Source organism: Leopardus geoffroyi, chromosome C1, assembly GCF_018350155.1.
Source record: "Leopardus geoffroyi isolate Oge1 chromosome C1, O.geoffroyi_Oge1_pat1.0, whole genome shotgun sequence".
NCBI lineage: Eukaryota > Metazoa > Chordata > Mammalia > Carnivora > Felidae > Leopardus > Leopardus geoffroyi.
In genome coordinates, this window is record NC_059328.1 from 48,600,160 (window position 1) to 48,623,919 (window position 23,760).

Consider the following 23,760-nt stretch of genomic DNA (forward strand, 5'->3'; position numbering starts at 1 on the left):
CGCCTGCACTGACATATCTCTTTCTCGACTTAATCAGTTAACATTACAACATGCTATGATAGCTGTCTTCTAAAGAACCAGAGGGCAGGAGGGAGAAAAAAACTCTCTTGACCCCACATCCCATTCTTAGACCCCCACTTATCTGCTCATCTTTGCTTTTCTACCCTCCTCTGTCACTCTTCTTGTTCACACCACTCTAGCTATACTGCTTATGTGAGATAGCAAGCACATCCCTGCCACAGGGCCTTTGCACTTGCTCTTACCATTCTGCTTATGTCACACCAAACTGCATGCTTCACTCCCTCACAGTCTCTGCTTAATAGAGCCTCATAATTAAGGTCCACCCAGATCACCCTGTATTAAAATAACAATGCTCGCCCCCACCATACTGCTTAACCTCTCTCTCCTGCTTTATTTTTCTAAACAGTATTGTCACAGCTGACATATATATTCGAATATTTGTGTGTTTTTATCACTCTCCACCAGATTATATGTTCCATGAAAGTGGGATTTTGTTTTCTCATAGCTATGTCTTTGAGCCCTTGAACCATGCCTTGAATATAGTAGACGCTTGTATTCAAGAAATACTTCTTTGTTTTTTGGTCTTTTGGTTTTTATTTTTGAGAGAGAGAGAGAGAGAGTGCGTGCAAACGGGAAAGGCAGAGGGGGTGGGCGTGGGAGAGACAGAGCGAGAGCGAGAGAATCCCAAGCAGGCTCCACACTGATCATGGAGCCTGACGTGGGGCTCAATCCCACAAGTGGTGAACATGACCTAAGCCGAAAGCAAGAGTCAGATGCTCAACCAATGGAGCCACCCAGGCACCCCATGAAATGCTCCTTGAATGAAGGAATGCTTCCTAACTTATTTTAGCCTTTCCACATGCCATGCCTTCCGTCATGAAAGCTTCCTTTTACCCCTTTTCCTTACAGCCCAGCCCCAGCTGAGCCTGTTAAATTCTGTGCAGGCTTTGAGAATGCATTTCCATACCCCCTCCTCTGTGCCACCACCGCAGCCAGATTTGATTTCTCTCCCCAGAACTGATAGCTCTCTGTTACATTTCGCTTTAATCAAGTTCATGCCCGTAACCACTGCATCGTACTGCCTCTCAGACTTCTATGTTCTTTCTTGATTTTTAGGTTTACAGATGACTAACCCAGCAAGCACAGGTGCTTCTCCCATTGTAAAACTGGAAAGTAGCTGTCTTTGAACTGCAGGCAGCAGTGTGCATCCTCAGTCTAGAATCATCCTCAGTCTGAACATCCTCCTCCTTTAGCCCCACCGCATGTATTTTCCCTCCTCCTTCTCTGTCTCCTGTTAATATTCTTCTTCCTCTTCTTCATCATCACGTCCAAGGGCACATTACACATCAACCATTTCCCTCAAGCTTCTTTCATTTAATGTTAAGGAGAAAACCCACCTCTTCCACGGAGTGTCCTTCCCTGTGACTATGGGGAATGAGAATTCTTTCTCTCACTTGACCTTTGTAATAGCTGACACACGCCCCTGACCATTTATGATATAATGCTAAGTGGTGGTCGTCGTTAATGGCTTGGATTAAATTTTTGTCTGGTTCATACATGGGGGAAATGACTTTGGGCTGGTGACCACACAAAGTCATTTTAGATCTTCCTTGAAAAGGGTTTGCTAGGCGAGGCTGATCAGTCACCACAGCTCTGTGCCTCCCCGGTAAGATCCCATTAGGGTTTTGGTGAAGAGCACGGTAATATTTCATGACACAACTTGGAAAAGTTAAAAATTTACAGACCAACTAATGTTTTGTGTGTTTTTTTTTCTCTCTCTCTCTCTCCTCCTTTTGCCTTATTCATTATTGTTTATTCCCTGAGACCATTTGCATGAGGAGGAGGAGTTTCATTAGAATCCCCAGCTGAAAAAGTCTTCATTGGACACATTTGGACCTAGAGAGAAAACAATCTCACAACTTGTGTTGAGTGAGACATACTAACTAGGATCTTATGCAGCTTGTTCATAAACTGTTGGTAACCAACTTAAATAGAACCTCTTCCCTAAAGCTTGGCCTGGGCTTCCTCCCGTGACTCCAGGCAAAAGTACCCTCACCTTCCTTTGTGTTACTGTAGCTTTTGATTCGTAACTGTGTTGTTCCGCTCACTGGATTTTATAAAAATGTATTAAATGTGTGTCGCCGCACTAGACCTGCAGCTCGCAAGGCCTGCAGCCATGCCTCATTCATCCCTGTGTACTCCGGCCCTTACATGTAACATTCTTGCAGTACAAGTTGAAAACTACGCTGAGCTACAGTCTGTCTAGGCCAGTTCATAGAGTCAGTGGACATTGGTTGAGTAACTGCTTGCGTGCCAGGAATTTTAACATATCTGGTATTCTCTGTTCCTTACGGTTTCCCTCCCTCCAACGTATTGATCTCCCTGTGTTATAGATGAGAGAGTAAAGGGATTTACCCGGTCACGTAGTAAGCGGCAGACCTAGCTTTGAATTCAGGTCACTTGAAGACACATCCAGTGTTCTTACTCCTTCGTTAGAGCTCAACACCTTTTTCAGGCACCCATCCATAGTGTTTGGCTACCAACTCTATTGCAGCATGAAAAATGTTTCTGTAACTGTAATCATCCATTTGATGACCAGAACGGGAGACTCAGAAGGAACGTGTGAAGATCATCTAATTCAGTACTCTCATTTGCAGATGACAGAATGGAGTCCCGGAGAGGAAGCAGGTCTTAGCCAGAATCTCTCCTACCAGTTTGAAACATGTTATCCTTCTCTTTCCCATTGCCCCTAAAGGAATTATTCTAATTCCTTAGCATTCCTTTTTTTTTTTTTTTTTTGTTAATTCCTTAGCATTCTGATGACCCTCTGCACGGCACGGCCCATGATGACCAGTGAACTCAACATGAAACTATTCCCCTTCATATTCTGTCTCCTTCAGCCCTGCTCCAAGATGTCCTGTACTCCCTAATGCCTCTCCCTTTGCCTCCTCTCCCTTCTCCTGTCTAACAACTCTCACTTAGCCTTCCGATCTGAGCTCAGGGGTCACCTCTTCCTGGAAGCTTTCAGAATCACCGAGATGGCCCATGGCATGTGCCTCTGTCACAGGGCATACTCCTCCCTGTTTGTTGCTAGTTACCTGGGCCTGTGTCTTCCTTGTTCACATGGCTGTGGATTCCTCGATGGCAGGTGTTGTGGCTCCTCCGTTTCTGTATTGCCAGGATCTAGTACAGTCCCTGGAACGAAGTTGGCTTTCAGTCAGTTTTGATGGACATGGTCACTCAGCAGGATCCCACTGTGAAGTGATGTGGTGTGGTGAGTGCTCACCATTTTGAGATCTTGAAGGTGAACATTCTTGAAGACTCTCCCAGTATCAAGGATGCAAAGGAGGTCATCATTTCTTAATGCCACAACTATGTCTTGGTGTCCCTAATATTTGAGGGCCATTGTTGAGCGCAACCAAGAACTTCGGTAGGAGGGTCTGGTGTAGCATATGCAGGAGAGCCGCTCACCTAATACTGATGATCTCATAGTGTCTGTTCTCGACTGCAATGAAGAAAAAGAAAATGCGTCCATGTCCATTCTGTTGTGTGGTACAACTGACTACAGGATGAGTCCCTCTGCAACATCTGTCTTCGTACCCAAATCAAAGCTTTTAAATTCAGCGAGCGAGCCTCTCCTCTGGTGCATCATCCTGCAGGAGACCAGAAGGATGATGGCTTTGGGGGGATATAAAGGTGTTTCTGACTTCTCTGAAATCATGTACATCCACTCTCAGTATTAGGCCAACGGAGAAATTACTGACCTTTGAAATAAAAAGAAGGGTCTTCATGTTGACATTGACACTTTGTGTCCAGGTGAATGAGAGCGATTCATTTGATTTTTCAGGGCTTCCTCTCTTTATCGAAAAAAAAAAGACGACTTTTCCTACTTCCTACAGGTGTCGAGCATTGGTGGAGCTAGTGACAGCTGTCTGGAAACCCTCTGTAGCACAGAGACGTCTTAGGGGCATTGAGGCCCATTGGGAACATGGGCTGTTGAATGGGGAACATACGTGGTGTGCGGTATTTCCTCCATGGAAGACTTTCCCTTTACCCTTGGCCGTAGGCAAGAGTCCTTCTGTAGGGTGTGGGTACCAGGCTGGTGTCCTCAATTGAGTCCACTGCTGGGTGATGATCCTAACCAAGACTTTCAGGGCAGGGAGAGCTAGTGGCGTGCATTTTAGCCAAAGTCATTGGGGAAAGCCAGGATTTGGAAGACTGAATCCAGATGCTAGGCCCTGTGGAGCAGGCATGACATGGATGAGGGATGGAGCAAGGGTCTTGGGCCAGATGTCATCCGAACCAGGGCAGAGGCAGGTGGTTTCAAAGTGCAGGTCACGGGGCGCCTGGGTGGCGCAGTCGGTTGAGCGTCCGACTTCGGCTCAGGTCACGATCTCGCGGTCCATGAGTTCGAGCCCCACGTCGGGCTCTGGGCTGACGGCTCAGAGCCTGGAGCCTGGTTCCTAGTCTGTGTCTCCCTCTCTCTCTGCCCCTCCCTCGCTTATGCTCTCTCCCTCTCTGTCAAGAATAAATAAAACATTAAAAAAAAAAAAAAAAGTGAAGGTCAGATGTGCAGCTTGGGCGGTTTAAAAGTCCAAGATCAAGGTAGCACTTTGGGACCGTTTAAAGCATAGAGGGGCCAAAAGCTGTGGGAGGGTGAATCAGGACAGAGGAGATGGGTAGAATGAGGCGAGGCAGTGAAGGGCTTTTGGATAAACATATTTTGATGGAACTGTTGACTTAGCAAAATAGAAGAAACCACACACACTTACACACCATGAAGCTGATCTGCAGCCCCGAGGCTCCAGGGGGCCAGGGAAGGCCCAGCTCTGTATGGGACACTTACGTAGGCTGTGGACCACAAGAACTTTGGGGCAATGTAACAGGTGATTATCATCCATTATGCATTCAGTTGTGAATCAGAGCAAATTAAAATGAACCGTCGTGCAAGTCCAACTCTGGTAATCCTGAATGTGTGCTTGAGAGGGGACGGCAGTGGGTTCGTGGGCTTCTGGCTACAGAGTAACCAAAACGTAACTTGGGACTATTTCCCCATTGCCTTCAAGAGAAAAATCCCAGTTACTTAGCCTGTCATGATAGAGCCTTCATGATCTAACCTCTGCCTGTCCTCCCACTCATAGGTTTGATTTTTTTTTTTTTTTTTTTCTTATCTCCTGTTCCTGGAAGCCTTACCTTGAGCAAGTTCTGTAACTCCTCTAAGCCTCAGTTCCTGCATCTGTAAAATGGGAATACTGATACCTGTCTTTACAGGCCTGCGGTAATTATTAAGTGAGATAATGCACATAAAGCCACTTAACATAGTCCTTTGCTCCTCGTATATGGCAATTCCACATTTGTGGGATTTTGGTTATTATTACTGTAAATTCTGCCTTGCAGCCAAACCATAATACTCTCTTCATGCCATTGTTATACTAAGAACCTACGCCTTTATTGACGTGCTTATCAGAGTTTCTTGCTATTCGTAGATTAGCTGTCATACATCCTAACTACAATGAAAACCTAGGACAATGACAGTATCTTTTTCATCTGTTTCCCTAGAACCTGACCCCATAGTAGGTGCTCAGTTAAATGTTTGCTGAAGAAATGTGTGAAGTGTCTCTCTTTTCCAGAACCTTGATGCCCACCAGTCCCCAGATGCTTCCTGGGTCCCCCTCTCATTACCCGTGTCAGGCACCTACTGTGTGTGGGAAACCACACCAGGTGCTTGCATGCATGATGTCGGTTAATAGCCCCACAACCCTACAAGGCAGCTAACCTATAAACTCTTGACAGGTGAGTGCAGAGCCTCGATTAACAGAAATGCCTCAAGTCTAAACATTAGATGACTTTTTTACCATGAACCCACTAGGAACCCACATTGAGATCCAAACAGTCCTCCTGGTCTGGCATGAAAAATGAGACCCAGATTTCTTCCACTTAAAACTCACTGTATCTCCAGCTATTCCCACCCTCTGCTGGCACTGCTGTTGTTTGTACCTTACCAGGATTAAGCAGACCGGTCTGTACTCTGAACTCAGAAAAATACAGAGGAAACATTTCCTGGCTTTAAGAAAACGAGAGTGCAGCTCTTAATTGCTGATTATTTACTGTGTGCAGGCAGCACGTCAGGGCTTTCTTTGCATTGCTTCTAATCTTTCTGAACATCCTGGAAGATGAATATTCTTGTGTGTCTTTTACGCTGGAGGAAACCGGCATTTGCCAGGGTCTCATAGCTTGATCATGGAGTTGTGATTCCTGACCTGGCTAAACCAAAGCGCCCCTCTGCACGGCACCGGTCAGCCTGGAGGAAGTAGTCTCCCCGGCCCCCCGGCCTCTCTAACCCCCACACCCTTCTCTGTACCCACCCAGAGGCAGCTGCACAGGGACATTCCCTCCTACCATGGCTGAGTGCTCAGTCACCACCTTGAGAGCGCAGGCCAGTGAAGTGGAAAAATAGCTCTTACTCCTCACTCTGACATCTGTCCCTCAGGTGAGAGCCAAATTCTCAAATTGCTAGGCCAATGGCGAATAAGTCTACACCACACACACAGGGTATCACAGTCTACACCATCACACAGAGAGTTCTGCCGGAATTCACACATCCTGGAAGCCAGGCTGGCGTTGGTGACCAGTTTCGTTTAATCTTGTCTCTGATTGCTGCATGATGAGTGGGGAGAAGGGAGGAAGGCAGGACCATAGGGAAGCACACTGATCTCCAGAAGCCGGCTTTGGTTTGCTCCTTGAGAGCACTCTTAGGCACTGCCTTCTCTGTAAACCCTTCTCTGTAAACCCACAGCAAGAGCTCAAATGTCCGGGAAGGGAAAGGGCAAGGGCTGGTTCCACTGGCCCCTTACGTTCTTTGGACTTTTTTCTTTTTTTCAACGTTTTTATTTATTTTTGGGACAGACAGAGACAGAGCATGAACGAGGGAGGGGCAGAGAGAGAGGGAGACACAGAATCGGAAACAGGCTCCAGGCTCTGAGCCATCAGCCCAGAGCCCGACGCGGGGCTTGAACTCCCGGACCGCGAGATCGTGACCTGGCTGAAGTCGGACGCTTAACCGACTGCGCCACCCAGGCGCCCCACGTTCTTTGGACTTTTGTTGTTCTTCCGGTAGCCAGGAGGCAGCCTGGTATAAGAAGAAGAGCATAGCCTTCTTCCCAACCAGACCGAACCAGATCAAATCAAATCCCCATTCTGCCACCTGGAGCATCTATACGACTGTAAACAAGGCTCGGGACTTTTGTGAGTCAGAGTATATTCATCTGCAACCTGAAGGAAGTGGCAGGATTATCATGAAGATTATGCAGGAGAATGTGTATCAAACAATCAGCACCTAGTAGGTGCTTGGCAGATGTTAGTGGCCTTCCCTCCCTTGCCTGCCCCCATTCACCTGTAATAACTTCTTTAAAAAAAGCCGTTGTAACGGTCATTCATTTGTTACTTTGCGAGCCCAATTGTTACCGATTAATAACACAGAAACTATTTAAACCACTCTCGCAGAACTGTAACTCTGCCCTACATCATGTCATATTATTTCACAGATAGCTGTTTCTCCCCCTCTCTTCCCTGTTATCCCCTGTTTTTCTTTTGTCTAAGGAAATCCAGATGGGCCCTATACATTCTTCTACACTGGATAGCCTCCGCCAAGGGTTAAAATCAGGTCTGTTTCACATGCAGATGATCTATTCATAACAAAAGCTGCCTCCTGGCCTTTGGCCACAGCTGAACACTGTTACTCTCAAGCCCTCATTTCATTTGTTTCTGATTGTCCTACAGTGTTTACATATCTTACTTATTAGCCTGGTCTTTTATAGAGTACAGGCAGAGGGCAAACCCTCCAGATTAGCTTTCCCTCTGAGTGCCCTTTCTTCCTCTGGTCTCCTTACCTCTGTGGACTATTTCTCTTCCAAAAAAACTCACTCAAATAGGGAAGCAATTTTTAAGTCCCCCCCCCCTTTTTTTTTTTAAATCTGAGAGTCACTTAGCATTCTCAAAAAACTGCTGTTGAATATGGAGAAAAGGGAAAAGATAGCACGGGAATATATGATTTCTCTCTCTCTTTCTCTCTCTCTCTCCCTCTCCCTCTCCCTCTCCCTCTCCCCCCCACTCCCTCTTTGACAAAGGAAAATCCCATCTTGTCTACTGACTTTCCAAGGGACATATTCCATTCAGGGCACAAAGGGAGCTGGGCTGACTCTGTCTGCCTGCCGGGTCCTTGTCTCTCCTGTGTACAGCCTTTTTTCTATAAAAAGGTGTCTCAAGAAGCTTGTGGACACTTGAGTCAGATTTGAGTCTAAAAGCTGGTTCTGCCCCTCTTTGTGAGCCTGGAAACTTGAATTAACATCCTTGAAGCTCATTTCCCTTGACCATCGAAACCAGGTGACACAGCCTTGCCCAGCATCGCAGGTGGGGGAGTGGATGTAAAACTGCCCCATGTGGGGATGACAGAAGCTTCGCATAGACATCTCTCCAGCTGATGGCGGTGACTCCCTGGTGTGCTGGCCTGTGTAGGATTCAGAGGCATGGCCCAGACATGGCAGAAGACGGGCCCTTATCGCTGTCTGACATGGACGTGCTGGTACCTGTGTCGCTTGTGTGCTGCCTCTGGTAACATATTCGGTGGCCTAACAACGTGGGGTTCCTACCCTGTCTCTCCATCTTTCTCCTGACCTCCTGCTATCTGGCCATCACGACTTTTTAATGCTCTCGCAGTCTCCTTCATTACAGAGCAGACGTAAGGGATGAACTCCTTCACCCTCACACTCGATAAACATTTGTCAGTTTATGACACGTGGGCGGTCCCTCAGTCACGGAACCACCCAAGTGTCCCAGAGTCTTTAGTTCTCTTTGCCCGGCCACTTTAGCCTTCTCATCTTCTCTTAGGCCAAAAGCGGAGAGACAGTTCTGAAGATCGGGATTCTTCAGGTCCAGACTTGTGTGGACACGTCCCAGGTCCCAAATTCCCTGAGCTGAACCTGAGAAGCAGGAGTGGGTTCTTTCGGGGAGTGCTTCCAAAAGGCAATGGTTGATGCATCTGCCCAGAAATGCTGACTTTTTTCAAAAGAGGCCCTGCTATAATTCAGCCAGGATTCTCTTTGCCTTTACACCTTACCCTGTTAACAGGTACCTCTCAGTTGTACTTACGCCCAATGACAGATCTTGCCAGTAGAAGTTAGTGCACCTGAGTGAGCGTGTTGATTCCTATCTTGCTCCTTCTCTACAGCCCGTGCAAACCCTGTACCCTACTTTAGATTTCCAGTCAAGATGGTGTCAGATCTTGCTTTTTAAAGTTAAATGCCTGCATGTAATCCACTCCATAAATAAGAAGTACACCTTGGCCAGTGTGGAGGTGATGATATTAATACAGGCTCCATTTCCCTGGGTCACTGAATGTACCAGGCACTGTACCAAGGCCTATAATAGATTGTGCCACATTTAGTCTTTACGGGTCTATAAAAGAGGTCCTGTTTGCCCCACTTTCCAGAGGAACACCCCAAGGACCAAAGTCATACAACAAGTCAGGACCAAACATTCAGAGCCACACCAGACTATCTCTACACCCGGGGTCAGACTTATGAGACAACATGTGAGCCTAGACACTGGTATCAAAGCAAAAGTCGTAACAAGGGCAACTCAGAAGCTGAGCAGGAGCGGGGCAGGAAGAGAAAGTGCGACAACTTAGCAGTCGGAAGTCAGAGGGTACCCGACCGAGACTGTGCGTTGGGGTGCCGTGTGCTTGTTACAGAGAAAAGGCTGTGTCATGCTCGTGTGCACCTGCTGACCGGCCTCGGCTGTAAGGCTGCCTGAGGCAATTTTTTTTTACTGAACTCTGTAAGGGAGAGCTGCTTTTCCTAAACAGCTAGTTTAGAATCAAAGGGAGGCATCGGCTGGGTCATATTGGAGAAGCACTCAGTTAGTCCTCTGCTCACTCCTGGGGATGTGACAGAAGTAGAAGATAGGGTTCTGACTCGGAGGGTCCAGCTCACCATGTGACTTTGGAACATCTGGTGACCACCACGCAGAAAGGGCGCCCTCTCTCCTCTCATTAGCTGCCTCCCCTTCCCCCACTCACATCACCAGCCCCTCCTCCCTTACTCACAGGATCCACAGAAGAGACCGATAACTGTTTACCCACTGCGGATTGTTTAGGCTGTGAAAAGACGCAAACTATGATTTTATATCTTTGGGGTCATACAGCTCTTGGAACTTTCAAAGCTGAGAGCCGGTCTGAGCTCACTGGAGCCAGTCAAGCATCTGTAGAGAGGAGGCCAAGTGTGGCTTCTTGTCTGCAAGGGAGAGAAAATTGGGGGAAATTTTAGGACTGCCTCAAAAGTTTTCTTGGTCATTCAGTCTCTTGCAAAGCAACTTTGGGTGTGTTTAAAGTGTATGTGAATGAGAAACATATGGATTAAATTTCTCTTGTGATCACATATGGGTTTCAGAATGATGAAGAATAAGGAATTCAGGGTTTAAGGAGTCCAAAATACTTTGCAAATAACTCAGGACATTGCAAGCAACATTTGGCTGCCTCCCTCCATCCCAGATTTGGGGACTGTTTGGTTGGGTGACAAACCCATTCAGTGCCCTCCCCGCCTGCTCAACTGCTAAGCCCCAGGAGGTATCTGTAGACAGGTTTCATGTGTTCTTGTTTTGCTCAAACTGAAATAAAGGGATTGGATTTCTAGGAAGGGCATGCTCTATACTGGAGGACTCTTAACCTTTCAGAAACCTCCAAATATAGCAAAGGGAGATTTGGCAAGCCTGAAGCTTTGTTAACTTTGTGTCGCTTACAGGTGAATTACAGCTGTGAATATCTGCGACATTGTTAATAACTTTAGCCATGTGCTGCATTTGTATGGTTTGGTTTACAAAGCATATTATATGCACATAGCATATTAAGTATGCATTACTTAATTATGTAATCCAATTACATATGACTTACGGATGTAGGTATACACACTTAGACATATATGTCAAAATAATCTACAGTATAGAAGGACAGAAGGTTAAGGAAGATGCCGGAAGAAGCAGCTAATAACCCAGTCAGAGTTTAGAGAAGCTTCCCAGAGCAGATGATATTGAGCTAAGTTCTATAAAAGGACATGGAAGGGTTAGGGGGAAGTCAGAAGAAATGCATTTTAGAGAGAAGAGAAATTATGAAGACATACAGATGAGAAAGAAGGTGGTGTACGTTGGGGATTTCTGGGCTGTGATGGGCTCGTTGGAGTAAAAATAATGGGGCAAAGGATGAGGAAAGGTACCATGTGTGATTAGACCAGACTTGTAGATAAAAGCCAGGTCAGAAAGCTCTCCTATGTCACGGGGAACTTCTAAAGGATGTTTATAATAGGGCCTGAGTTTGGAACGAAAATTTGGGACTCAACAGCACAAAAGTTGTCAGTGCACATGTGGGAATGGATGGGCTGCCCCCGTGAGATGTGCCGAGTGAGACCAGCAAAGAGGAGTAAATCCAGGAAGGAAGAGCAAGGAGAACCTTCCAAAGGGACAGCACTAAGAAGGGGCAAAGCCTAGACTCCAACCCAGGACTTTGTATTCCAGATCTTCCCACTGTCCCAAAAAGGAGTGGAATTAAACCATCTGTTATTTCACATTTCTTGAGGGGATATCACGTCCTAAGATTTTTAAACACATTATACCACTTAGGACTCACACAAAACTCTGTGGGAGGTGAGATTATCCCCATTTATAGATGAGGAAACTGAGTCCCAGAGAGATTTAAAAGAACATGGCTAATAAACAACCCAACCACAATTGAAACTGAGGTTTGTCTGACTCCAAGGTCTCTGCTGACATTACTAAACCGTGTTCACTGCCTTTTGAGAGAAGATGTGGTTCCTCACTATTTCATAGGAGAAGCAAGTAACTCACTACAGTTTCATCTGAGAAGTGCAAAAATAGAGGTCAATGCTAAGAGCCCTATTCAAAAGCCAAATTCTCTCTGCTCTTTTTTGCACTGTGTAGTGAGCTGGGAGTTGGCTGGAATGTGTATAATTTTTTTTTTTCTAGTAAGACGATAGCACAGTCCATTTGGAGGGAGAGATGAGCCACCACGGAAATACTCAGTCCCACACATGCCTGCGGCTACCCTCTAAAATTCCCAACCTGGCTGGAGGCACTCAAAACAAAACCTCCTGTTCCCTCTCAGGACCACTGGCGCCTGGAGCCTGCCTGCTGCCCCTGCCAGAGGTTTAGGCCAACCTCGGGGATGATGGGGTGGGGGCAAGGCGGAACGGAAATTGCTGCAGTAGCTCCCTGCTCTGAGCCCAGTCATCTCTCCCAGAAAGAGGTGTGAGCAGGCGCTCGGGCTTTAGCACCGAAGGGAAACTCAGCTGACAGCAGCGCGGCCTTAGATGAAACTCAGCCAGTGGCATCCACTAACGGAGCCAGCTTGGGCACAGACATGAAAAGAGGCAGGAACAAATGGGGAGAGGCTTCTAATCCCTGCTGCACCATTTCAGATCCTTGTGATCCTGGGTAGTTTGCCTACCCTCTGCATGCCTTTGTCTTCAGCTATTAAATGGGCTGTGCATATTTGACTCCGTATACTATCAGGGTCATTGCAAGACTGAATACAAATAGAAACTTACAAATCACTTGATACCTGACTGACACCCAGCCCATCCTGTGCTCTGGCTCCTCCTAGATTGCAAACCTCAAGAGGCTCTGATGCCCATCTTTCCGTATCTCTTCGTGTTGGAAACAATAGTTTGAATTCGGGGTGTATCCAATAAATACTTGCTGAATATGTGCTCAGCAAATATAAGAGATTATAATTATAGATGGTAGCCATTATATACAACCCATGAAGTTGACAGTCAACAAATGCCCCTTATAATCCTGGCCACGGGTCACGGAGGTGGCAAAGCAAAGTCGGTAGTTAAGAGAAGCCCCTCGAGACCACCCAGTTTGATCCTCTGAGCCACAGAGCAGAGTCTGTGTTGAAAGAGCTTGCTGGAGAATTCTGATTGGCCAGCTGGAGAAGAATGACTCCGCTTCTTGGAATCTTAGATAATCTCAAAGACAAAGGAGATATTAAATATTCTAGTCCAATCTAACTACTTTATAGACGAGGAAAATAAAGTCGGCAGACGAAAAGAAGTTGGTAGTCCATAGCTTGGATCTTGTTTGGATCCGAAGTTACCCTTTTATATACTATCTATCTGATTTCCTTCAACTTAGATTTCCTCGTTTGTGGGGTAAGTATAATAGGACCTATCTCATTGGGATGTCACAAGTATTATGTGATACAACCTCTATAAAGAGCCTAGAAGAGTATTTGGCATCTTCTGAAGCCCACAGTAACTGTTAGCGATTGCCATTTTAGTATTTCTTATTATTATCCTTATTTCTGCGTTATTTCTTACTCTCGTTGCTTGACTTAGAGGGTTGTTTGAGGCTTTTTTCCTTTTAAAAAGCCACAGCTTTTTCAAAATTGAATTTTTCACAACCATTAGGACATATAAATGCAGAAATATACCTGTCCTTCAAACTTTATGACCTTTTATTTAAAGTAAAATTCAGAACTTTAAGCCCTCATGAAAACCAGAATGCTTGTGCAGCTTCATGAGTGTGCCCCTAACCCACACAGTCCTTTCTGCCCGGCATGCCCTCCTTCTTTACTTAGGGAAACACTTACTCCTCCTTCAAGGCCTCGCTCCGTGTGGCCACCTATGGAAAGACTACAGCTTGGGTTCCTACCCCTCCTTCCCTCTCTTACTGTGGGGCTTAGCATGATTTGCTGTAATTTCTGAATTTCTGCCTCTTGTCTGCCTGGTCAGACTAGGAGCTCTTTGAGGAAAGGAGCCATGCCTTATTATTAATTATTTGTGTTATTACCATTTTACTTTGTTACTTTAATAGCCTCGATGCTGATCTCAGTGCCTGGCGTATGGTGTGCAACCAAGTGTTTTGTCTCATTGTGGGCTTCTTTAACTTTATTGATAGCACACACGATTTTAGAATATAGCAAGGGTCTGTATACTGTTTAAACAATACCACATGGAATACTCATATAACACCACCCATTAAAAAGAATATGAGAATATTTCCAGTACCTTCTAAGTGCAAGTATTTATACAATTAAATAAATGTTAACTAGTTTCTTGTATTTTGCTTAATGTTCTAGCTCTTTGAAGTAATCTTGAATCTTGATTTGGACATGCCCCATTCTAAGCAATCCTCCCAAGTTAATACCATCTGAAAACATGATAAGCTTTACTTCTGTATCACTTTCTACTTCAGTGTTAACAATATTGGCTAAATCAGGCCATGGACAAATCTAGAGACCTTCTTATATGATCATAATTACTTTTGGTTGTGGTCATTCAACTCTGTCACCTGACTGTTCTCTCATACAAACTTCGTTTCAAGGAGCACTAATGTCTATTTGGTATTTAACATATAATAAGGTCTTGGTAGGTGATAACTTATTTCATCTTCACAGAAGTCTTTCAACATTCACATCGATACTCCCATTTTTGTATAACCATATATTTTCTTTTTCTCTTTTCTTTTAAGTAACCTCTGTTATCCAACATGGGGCCCAAACTCACTACCCTGAGATCAAGAGTCACACGCTCCACTGACTGAACCAGCCAGGTGCCCCTTAATCCTCCCATTTTGTTAAATGTTTATTTTTGAGAGGGAGAAAGAAAGAGGCAGAGAGAGGGGGAGAATCTTAAGCAGGCTCTGTGCTGACAGCACGGGACTTAGACTCCCAAACCACAAGATCTGAGCCGAAATCAAGAGTCAGAAGCCTAGTCGACTGAGCCACTGAGGTGCCCTGATCCTTCCATTTTTGAATTGAGGCTGAGGCCCATTTATGTCCTTGTGTAAGATCACCTGGCTGAAATATGGCAGTTGGGAATAGAATAAAGATAGGTATTTGACTCAACTCACGTGTTCTCCTCTTCACAAGTGTATTGGAGAAAATTTATCAAAAGCTTTTGGAAATGCAGATTCCCTAACGTATTTGTCAGCAAAACCAAAAGGTTTGTGCCATTTGAATGAGTCTGTATTGACTGTGATGGCCCTTGCTCTCTGCCTTCGAGAGGCAAAGAAGGATTCCAAGAAGCAAAGGTAGCCTAAAACTAAGACAACACTTTGGCAGAGACAACTACGGAACCTGTAGAGTGTGGTGCCTGACTGCTTGGCAGTTTTTATAACCGTGGACACATAATTGAACTCTCTCAGCCTTAGTTTACACATCTAGACAATAGGAATAATGATGGAATCTTCCCTTAGGGTTTTCATGAGGGTTAAGTGATTTAATTCCTATAATATGCTTGGAGTAAGGCCTTTGGTAAGTAGCCAGTCCATCTTAGCTGTTGTTGTTGCCAACAACACCACGATTACTAGGAAGTCAGCGTCCTGCACAGACAGTTGTTACCAGTGTAGTAAAATGAACTCCCTCCTTTGGGTAACAGAGCAGCCTCCAGGATAGCCCACAGCATGGGTTAAGAGCTTTCACAAAAATATTTTTAAATATTTAGGTTCGTTGCAAAGGATTAAAGCACACAGACATATACAAATGCGCGTTCTCTCTCTCTCTCAAAACAAACTATTACTTGTTTTCTCCAAGAGCACAGGGCTTGGAAGTGATTGGAAATGCTCTGGGGAACATATTTCTGTCTTGGTTTCCTCGCTTCACTCAGATGTCTGATGAGAAGCATTTGCCATTTCAAACGAGTGAGCGTGAGCAGGAGTCGGCTCAAAGCTTTATACGTGGGCAGAGCCAGGCAAAGCCTTCACCTGACATTTCGGAGCCGCAGAACCACACTCTTCCAATGGAGCTCTGCTATGGCTGACTCAGGAGCAGGTTTAAATTTTGAGACAGGGTGGAGGTGGGGTGTGATGCGTAACCTTCCAAAGCAGAGTATGTACTATAAGTTACAAATAAAGCCTGCCATCTGGTTTGAGGCCGGCATCTGCCTGGGTTCAAATCCCACCTTGGGCAGTTACTAACTGAGTGACTGTGGATATCCTATACAGCCTCTCTGAGACTTATCTATCAAATGGGGCTAAGAGTCCTGGAAGGGAAGGGGTGCCGGGCAGGAAAAGAGATGATTTGACTTTGGTTGTTATCCATTTACCTGTCAAACACTGGGTTCTTAATGGTTGTGAACATGAGCTATCTTATTCACCCCAAAGCCACTCTGGGATGCAGTTTAGGGAGTAGTTTCTAGGCCCGGCAGGTGATAAATGTTCACGGGCAAAGACCAAGAGACAAAAATGAAGATCGTATAGTGTGTGCTCCTTCCGGCTGGAACACTCTCTGTATCGTACACACATACACAAAAGCACACATACACACACTCCTACTCACACACATACCTTCACACCTACTAAATAACTTCTATATATGTTTTACTTCGTAATTCTGATGTTACTTCCTAAGAAAGCCTTCCCTGACCCATAGACTGGATTAGGTACCTCACTTATTTGCTCTTATCAGACCTTTTGATTTTCATTCGTTTACATATCACGCTTTACAATTACACATCGTGTGATGGTCTGATTAATATCTTTCTGAGGCTGCCCAATGATTTATCTCTTTTGCCTAGGACGGAAGGGTTTTCTAGGACGCAAGGCCTTCGGTACTAAACCAAGAGATTCCTGGCCAAACTTGAACGATTGGTCGCTGTAATCTGTCTGAGGGCAGGGGCTGTGCTGTTTTGTTTAACATTCATTGCCAGTGCCGGGCACAGACTTGGATCACAGTGGGAGTTCAGAAAACATCTGTTATAACAGTAAGGAAAGAAGTATGTCAATGTAAGCCAAACTGACTTTTCTTGCAAAAGTCTGTCTTTTTCCCCTGACATTATTCTTTCTTTTTTAGGTGTTAAATGTCCCTTTTTATAAATTATCTTGATTTCACACAATTTAGAGTTGACAGTGTTTTGTAGTTCCCTTACCTTGCCTCACCTCCTTCCTGTTGGAGCTTCGGAAATCCTGATTTGAGGACTCGCTAATTTAGTGAAAAGGCAACTGGAACGGTTGGGGTCAAGACCATTAAATAATGTTTGTCCGTGTGCTAAAATGCTGGACTAAAAATTTCATGAGGGCAGAAATCATGAATATTCAGTTCATTTCTGTATCCCCAGGATGAGACATAGTACCAAGCACATAATAAGGGCTGAATAAATATTTGTAGGATAAATGAATGAATGGATTTGCTGCCTATCCAGAAGACATGTGGGAGTAGATCTGACATGCCTCCCTCCCTTTCCCTCCCCACCCTCCCCACACTTCTCCACAACCAGAAATATGACTTCAACATGCGTCCCTGCTAGATGGATGAGAAACACGCACCATTCCAAATGAGTGAACATGTGGTCCATCCTTGTCCGTCCACGTTCATGTCTTGATGTATTCTCCTAATACCTGAAAGGACTTCTGTGGTCTGCTACAAACACACTGTTGCAGTGTCTTGAGTCCTAAGAACACCTCTCCCTCACCTACATGGCTTTGTTCAAGCCCTTCCTTTGACCTAGAATGCCTGCCTCAGTCCTGCTCATCTGAGCTATGTCCTATTCCCTAAGACCATTCACTCCTGGCCTGCTCTGTCCCTCCATGACATTCTATGTATTGTCTTTACCATCCCGTGGACCCCACTGCATCCTATTTGTCTATTTACCTGTGGAACTCCCCTCTAGATTGGTAGATTCCTGAAGATAAGAACTCTGTGTGATTCATCTCTTTGTCCCCAGCACCCAAGAGGGGGAGATGGCATGCTATTAGTTGACTAGTAAGTAGTTGGAGAAGGAAGGAAATGTGTCACTTACCTATTACCACAGAAATGCTAGGTGACAAACACAAAATGTTAGTGACATACAAGACATGTGTTTTTGTTCACAAGTCTATCAGTTAGCTGGGTGATTGTGGTGATCTGGGCTTGTTAGTGCTGGTTGACTAGGGTGATCTACTGATCTTGTTTGGGCTGTCTCTTATATCTGAGATACACCTGCTGCATTTGGGTTGCCTCAGTTCTGTTGCATGTCCTTCCATCCAGCAGGTTAGTCTGAGCTCTTCTCTTTGCAGAGGTTGAGAACCAAGAGGGAGAGTAGAAGGACACAGTCCTCTTGAGACCTAAGCCTAGAAGACTGGTGGTATGACTTCCGTCTCATTGTGTTGGCCAAGACAAGTCACCAGGCTGACCTAGATTCCATGGGTGGGGACTCCACCTGTCAGTGAGAGAAGTTGTAAAGTCACATTGCAGAGGAAACGGACACAGGGAGGGGTAGAGAATGGGGGACATTTTTGCAATCAGTCTACCACAGAGAGGGAGCCAGCAAGGAAACGTCCTACCAGTTTCTTTCCAAAATGATCTTTTGCTTCTCCGACATCTTAAATGAATGTAACAGGAAGACCTTCATCCAAAGATGAAGCTGTGCCTTTCCTTTGGAAGGAATGACTTTCTTACCAAAGAAGGTATTTAATAAGAAGTTGAATCACATGGTCACAGAAATATCAGATGGGAGGAGGATAAGGCTTCTTCTAGCCCTGAGTGTCAATTATTTTCACATACTTTGCCTCTTTCTTTTCAGATCAGCAAAGACCCAATTTTTGTACCAGGTGTCTGGGGCCCTTATTTCTCAGCCATGGTCCCTGGGTTCTGGCTGAATGAAGGTGGTCAGAGCGTTACTGGAAAATTGGTAAGTTGACACTTTCTCAATACGGGCTTAAATGTTTTCATAGCCTTGACTAGTCCATTTTGTCACCCTCCCCATTTACCCCATATATAAAATTTGCAGGCTCCTAAATCAGAAGAATTAGCTTTCTTTTAGAGCACAGCCTAACATATGGTGCATATGCAGCATGCATTTGCCAAAGGAATAAATGTTGGTCCAGGCACTGGTGACTAACGCATCTTGACACCTACCTTTCATGCAAAAATCCATTTTTTTTCTCACGTCCGTGAGAGTGATACTCTACTCTGTAAAAAGGACCATGTTGCTCTCCAGCCAGAATCCTTCAGTGGTTCTCCATAGCCTTGGGGACCTCATTCAGATAGTTTTCTGGGCACATCGCATCTTTCATGGTCCAGCCCTTCCAGTCCCACACATGTACTTGTCACTAAGGCTAGATTGCCTTACCCACAACTTCCCCATGGCTTATGTTATTCTACTCCTCTGTGCCTTTGGATGTGTTTCTTTCTCTGCTCAGAGAGTTCTTTACCACCTGGATAATTTTAGTTGTCCTTTAAGACATGACTCTACTTATAGTATTCTATTATTATTGGTTTACTAATCTGTCATTTCCAGAAATCTATGAGCTCCTTAAAGGCAAAGGCCGTATCATACTTTTCTTTGCGTCAAGCTCAGTGCCTCCTTCATAGAAGGTGCTTAATAAATTTGATGAATTTGTGGGGTTGTCTAGTAGGGAAGATAGAAGATGCATAAAAGTGACATGAATACTATACCAGAGGTGCAAAGCAGAGTTGACCGAAAGCTAGGTTAAAGAGCTAACGCTTTGAGGGGGAGAAAGCATTTGTGCTGAGTCTTAAAAGGTAAATAGGGACAAACCAGGCAAAGAAGGGTAGGGCTACTCTTTTAGGCAGAACTGGCATAGGACCAAAGATATGGGAGTTAAAAATAACAAGGCCTACTTGAGGTAATAGCACATAGTCCAGCGTTTAAATTGTGACATAAACTGTTCTTAGAAGAATGACTTAGGTTAAAAGTTAGAGAGCTGGGCAGGGACCACATCATAAGAAGTCCCTGTAGAACATGCTCGGGAGCTGATATTTGTCTGGCGGACCAAGGGGAACCAGCAAAAGGTTGGCAGAGCGGACGCATATGTTCAGATCTCAGTTGTCCAGACTCCAGCTAGCAGCCGTGAGGAAGAAGGCCTGAGGGCACGTGGCTGAAGGTGAGGAGATGATTTTAGTAGGTTAGTCCACAGACAGAAAGCCTTGCGGGCTTGAATGAGGACAGTGGCAATGATGACTGAGAACTCAGGTCAGGAGAGGTCAGTGGGCCCTCAGGGAGATTACATGTGGAAGGCAAGGGAAAATGAGACCGAGGCTCAGCCAACCTCACATTTACTGTGTTACACTGAAATCATCTGTTTATGGCCTGATTCCGATACCGACTCTCCAAATGTTCAGCAGAGTTATAGTGGTCTGATCCAAAGCTGGCTATGGATGCAAATCACCATTAGTTTCCATTTCTTAGTATATTGCTATTTTATACTTAGCTGCCTCAGGTTCTCTTTCACCGTCCATGGAAGCATAGATGGATGGCTAGATTCAAAGCACATGTTCTGGAGGAATTAAATGGATTAGGCCTTCATCAGGCCCTGCTTTTGAGGAGCTCACTGTCTAGTAGGGAAGCTTAGTGACTATAACATAACATCTGATTGGTCTTAATAACCCCGTGCTAGAGAAGTTGAGATGACACCACTGTCTGAAGGTGCCATGGGACTCAGGCTTTTCATTCTCCTATTTTAACTAGTGTCATCTGTTTACACAACTGTCAACCTAGATATCCGTTCTTCTCTGTGACACATTGAAAATCCATTACTGAAATATAGCCCTTTTCAACCCTGCGTCATAGTATAATCACCCTTCGCAGACCCAGAACTCCTGGATCACACAATCCAGAGACTTTGTGTTTTTTTTTTTTTTTTAACAAGGATCATGATCCAGTAAACCAACTCTTTGTGCAGGATGCATTGTTCGTGCAGCTGTCCATCAACAGGTTTTCAGAGACTTAATATGCAAATTGAACATCTGTGTCAGTCTGGAAACACTCTTCCCAGTATTTGGCTCAAAGTTTGCTCTGTTGCTATGGATATAAGCCATCTTTTCCCAAACATTATGACATATCTTTGTGGATAAGAATTGGTTCCGCTTGTTTCATGAGCCCTGATTAAATAAAAAATGTGACCTCTTTTTCGCCATTAATAAAATCTTCATAATAGTCTACTATGACTTTCGACGGGAGTCATGGAAATTGTTGGCCCTTCTGTAGTTAGTTGATTTTGTGCCATCAGCCAATCAAGCTGCGTTCGGAGTTCCACTTTGGGCAATTTTACTTCTTTTTTTTTTTTTTAATTTTTTTTTTTTTTTTCAACGTTTATTCATTTTTGGGACAGAGAGAGACAGAGCATGAACGGGGGAGGGGCAGAGAGAGAGGGAGACACAGAATCGGAAACAGGCTCCAGGTTCTGAGCCATCAGCCCAGAGCCCGACGCGGGGCTCGAACTCACGGAACGCGAGATCGTGACCTGGCTGAAGTCGGACGCCTAACCGACTGCGCCACCCAGGCGCCCCCGGGCAATTTTACTTCTATGGTTTTATTGGCCGTAGACTAACCTATGGGTTATAGACAGCAAAATCTTAGGCAATCTAAATGCTCACATGATGGGACAAAATCTGAGTCAAGAACAGAACAGATCACCCAAAGCATCAGTCCAGAGAAGACAAGCAAAGAGATAGAAACAACCTATAAAATAGATAAAATAAGAATAATAATGATAGTAATAATAAAAATCACATTTAATTGAGTATCTTTTTCTGTGGACAGGACTTATATATATAATCTTGTTAACTCCTTGCATGATATTTATAATCATCACAATGCCTGCCATTCATTTTTAAGGCTTATTTCCCAGTCTCAGTGCCAAGAGCTTTGCATATACATCTCCTTTAATTCTCTCGAAACCCCTGTGTAAAATAGGTACAGTTGTTGTCCATATTTTTCCGATGAAGAAGAAAAACTCTGGGTAGCAAGCACAGCCCCAGGAGATTCCTAGTGCACCATCAGTGGCCTTTTTCTGTGGCTTCTTTGCCTTCCTTTCCTTTTACTCACTCTCCTCAGTTCTGTTGTGAACTCTGACCTCTGGTTTTACAACACATTGGTTTCCTAGAGAACACTGCAGGGAGGAAGTTACATTTTTTTAAGTTCTTTGTCTCAAATGCACATCTCTGACATGCTGCGTCTGTTCCGTTATTGCGTTGTCCAAAGTACATTCTAAACATGCAGTCACAAACATAACCACCTGAAGCAGAAGAGGAGAGAAAAGAGAGGAAGAGGGAAGGGAAGGAGGAGAAAGAGAAGGAAAAGAAAAAAAAAAAAGAAACAAAAAACTACCTAATCTCTAGATTTGCGGGGTGGGAAGCTATTTTGTCTCATTTTTATAATTAAAAAAAAAAAAAAAAAGAAAGAAAAAGAAAAGATCATCTATCCCAAAGCAAATCCTTCATTCCAAGTATGTGAATAGATTGCTACTGGAAAACAAAACAAAACAAAACAAACTCCATCTGGTTAACTTCAGCATGAAGAAAAAAAAATAGAATAGGATTTCTTCTGGCTTTGGACCTCTTATAGTTTCATTCGACTGAGACTTGCATTCATTTTCCACTCATTTCAGACTTGTGCCACTGATACTCATTTCCTTTTAGAAGGGCACATGCCTCCATCCTGTGGATGATTGATTTTAGTTGCATCAATTGGGCACCCATCAGGGATTGCCTCGTGCTTGTCAATACTCTCTCCAAAATAGTTGTGCAAAAAATATTGCTTTTTGTCCAGACCTTTTTCATAGAACACCAACCCGTGCAGTCACCAGATGCTGAAACTGGTTTCCAGCTGGACCATGGCCATCCCTCTCTCCAAACACTCTTGTCTGTCTTACTTGGAGTCATTTTCATTGGGGGAGGTGTAGAGTGAGGGAGGCAAAGTCAAATTTGTGGCTTTGGCTTTCTGGGACAGGTAGGCTTGGGTGAGGATTACCTTTGAATTGTTTGAACCTAGAATTTAAATTTATGAACTTAAGCTCCAGGGTCACCATGTAGCAAGACGTTGTGTGCCCAGAATTCTGCATTTGTGCTTTGGGAAGCCTCTCTGTCCCCTGCCTTATCCCCAGTGCTAGTCAGCCTGGCCCTAGCCTCAGGAAGTCAGTCAGTCTTCCATAACTGGGTGTACAAAGACATTGCATTGTGGGTGCATGGGGTGCATGGATGGAGATAGTGATTTCACCCCTTCCATTATGTTGCAGTGATTACACTGGGCCAAGCAAGAATACGGTCACACGATTCCTGTCCTCCAGTAGCTTATCATCTAATGGGAAGGCTGGATAGAGACCTGATAATTATTAGTTAGTGTCGCACATAGACTGTGCTACCCCTGCAGCCTACTGGGAGTATCTGCTATGTGACAAACACCTTCAGGCCCTTTCTGATCAACCCAGCCTGTCTGTGTGGCCAGTGTTATTACGTCAGTTTTACGGTTCAGAACAATGAGGTAACTTGATCATGGCCTTAATAGTTGTAAGTGGGGAAGCTTTGATTCAAACCCAAGTGGGCTACCAGAAGCCCCAGATCTCTCCAGAACCGGACCTGACTTTTGTGGAGCTACATTTTTGAGTTTTTCCTACACTTGTCTTATATAGTCCCTTGAGAAGCAATTATTGTGAGTTAGTAGGACTTTCTTTTCAAACGTATTGAAGCAAATACAGTTGACAGGCTTTGTAGGACCATGAGAGAAAAAATGCTATGTGTATCAGTATTGACAGATTCTGTGTATAGGCTTAGGTATGTCCCCAGCATTTCACATTGGCTAATTGAAATGACTTCGTGGATACAAAGACCTACCCTGGATAAATAAACTCTTCTGTGTTCCCTCCCACCCAGGCTTTCACTGTATTTTTTGTATACGCACCTGGATTCCTGCACAGCTCCCTGATGACCTTCTTTCTTCTAATCCTTCCCTC

General features: G+C 44.6%; 1 protein-coding gene across 12 annotated transcripts in view; it reads left to right on the forward strand.

The window, feature by feature from the left end:
• FGGY (FGGY carbohydrate kinase domain containing) overlaps window positions 1-23,760 on the forward strand; it is a 419,791-nt gene that overhangs the window by 260,449 nt on the left and 135,582 nt on the right. For all 12 annotated transcript variants that reach the window (XM_045477592.1, XM_045477599.1, XM_045477591.1 and 9 more), the window contains one exon: window positions 18,591-18,698. In XM_045477592.1, the coding sequence (XP_045333548.1) occupies window positions 18,591-18,698 (108 nt within the window). The remainder of the gene's footprint in view (window positions 1-18,590; window positions 18,699-23,760) is intronic.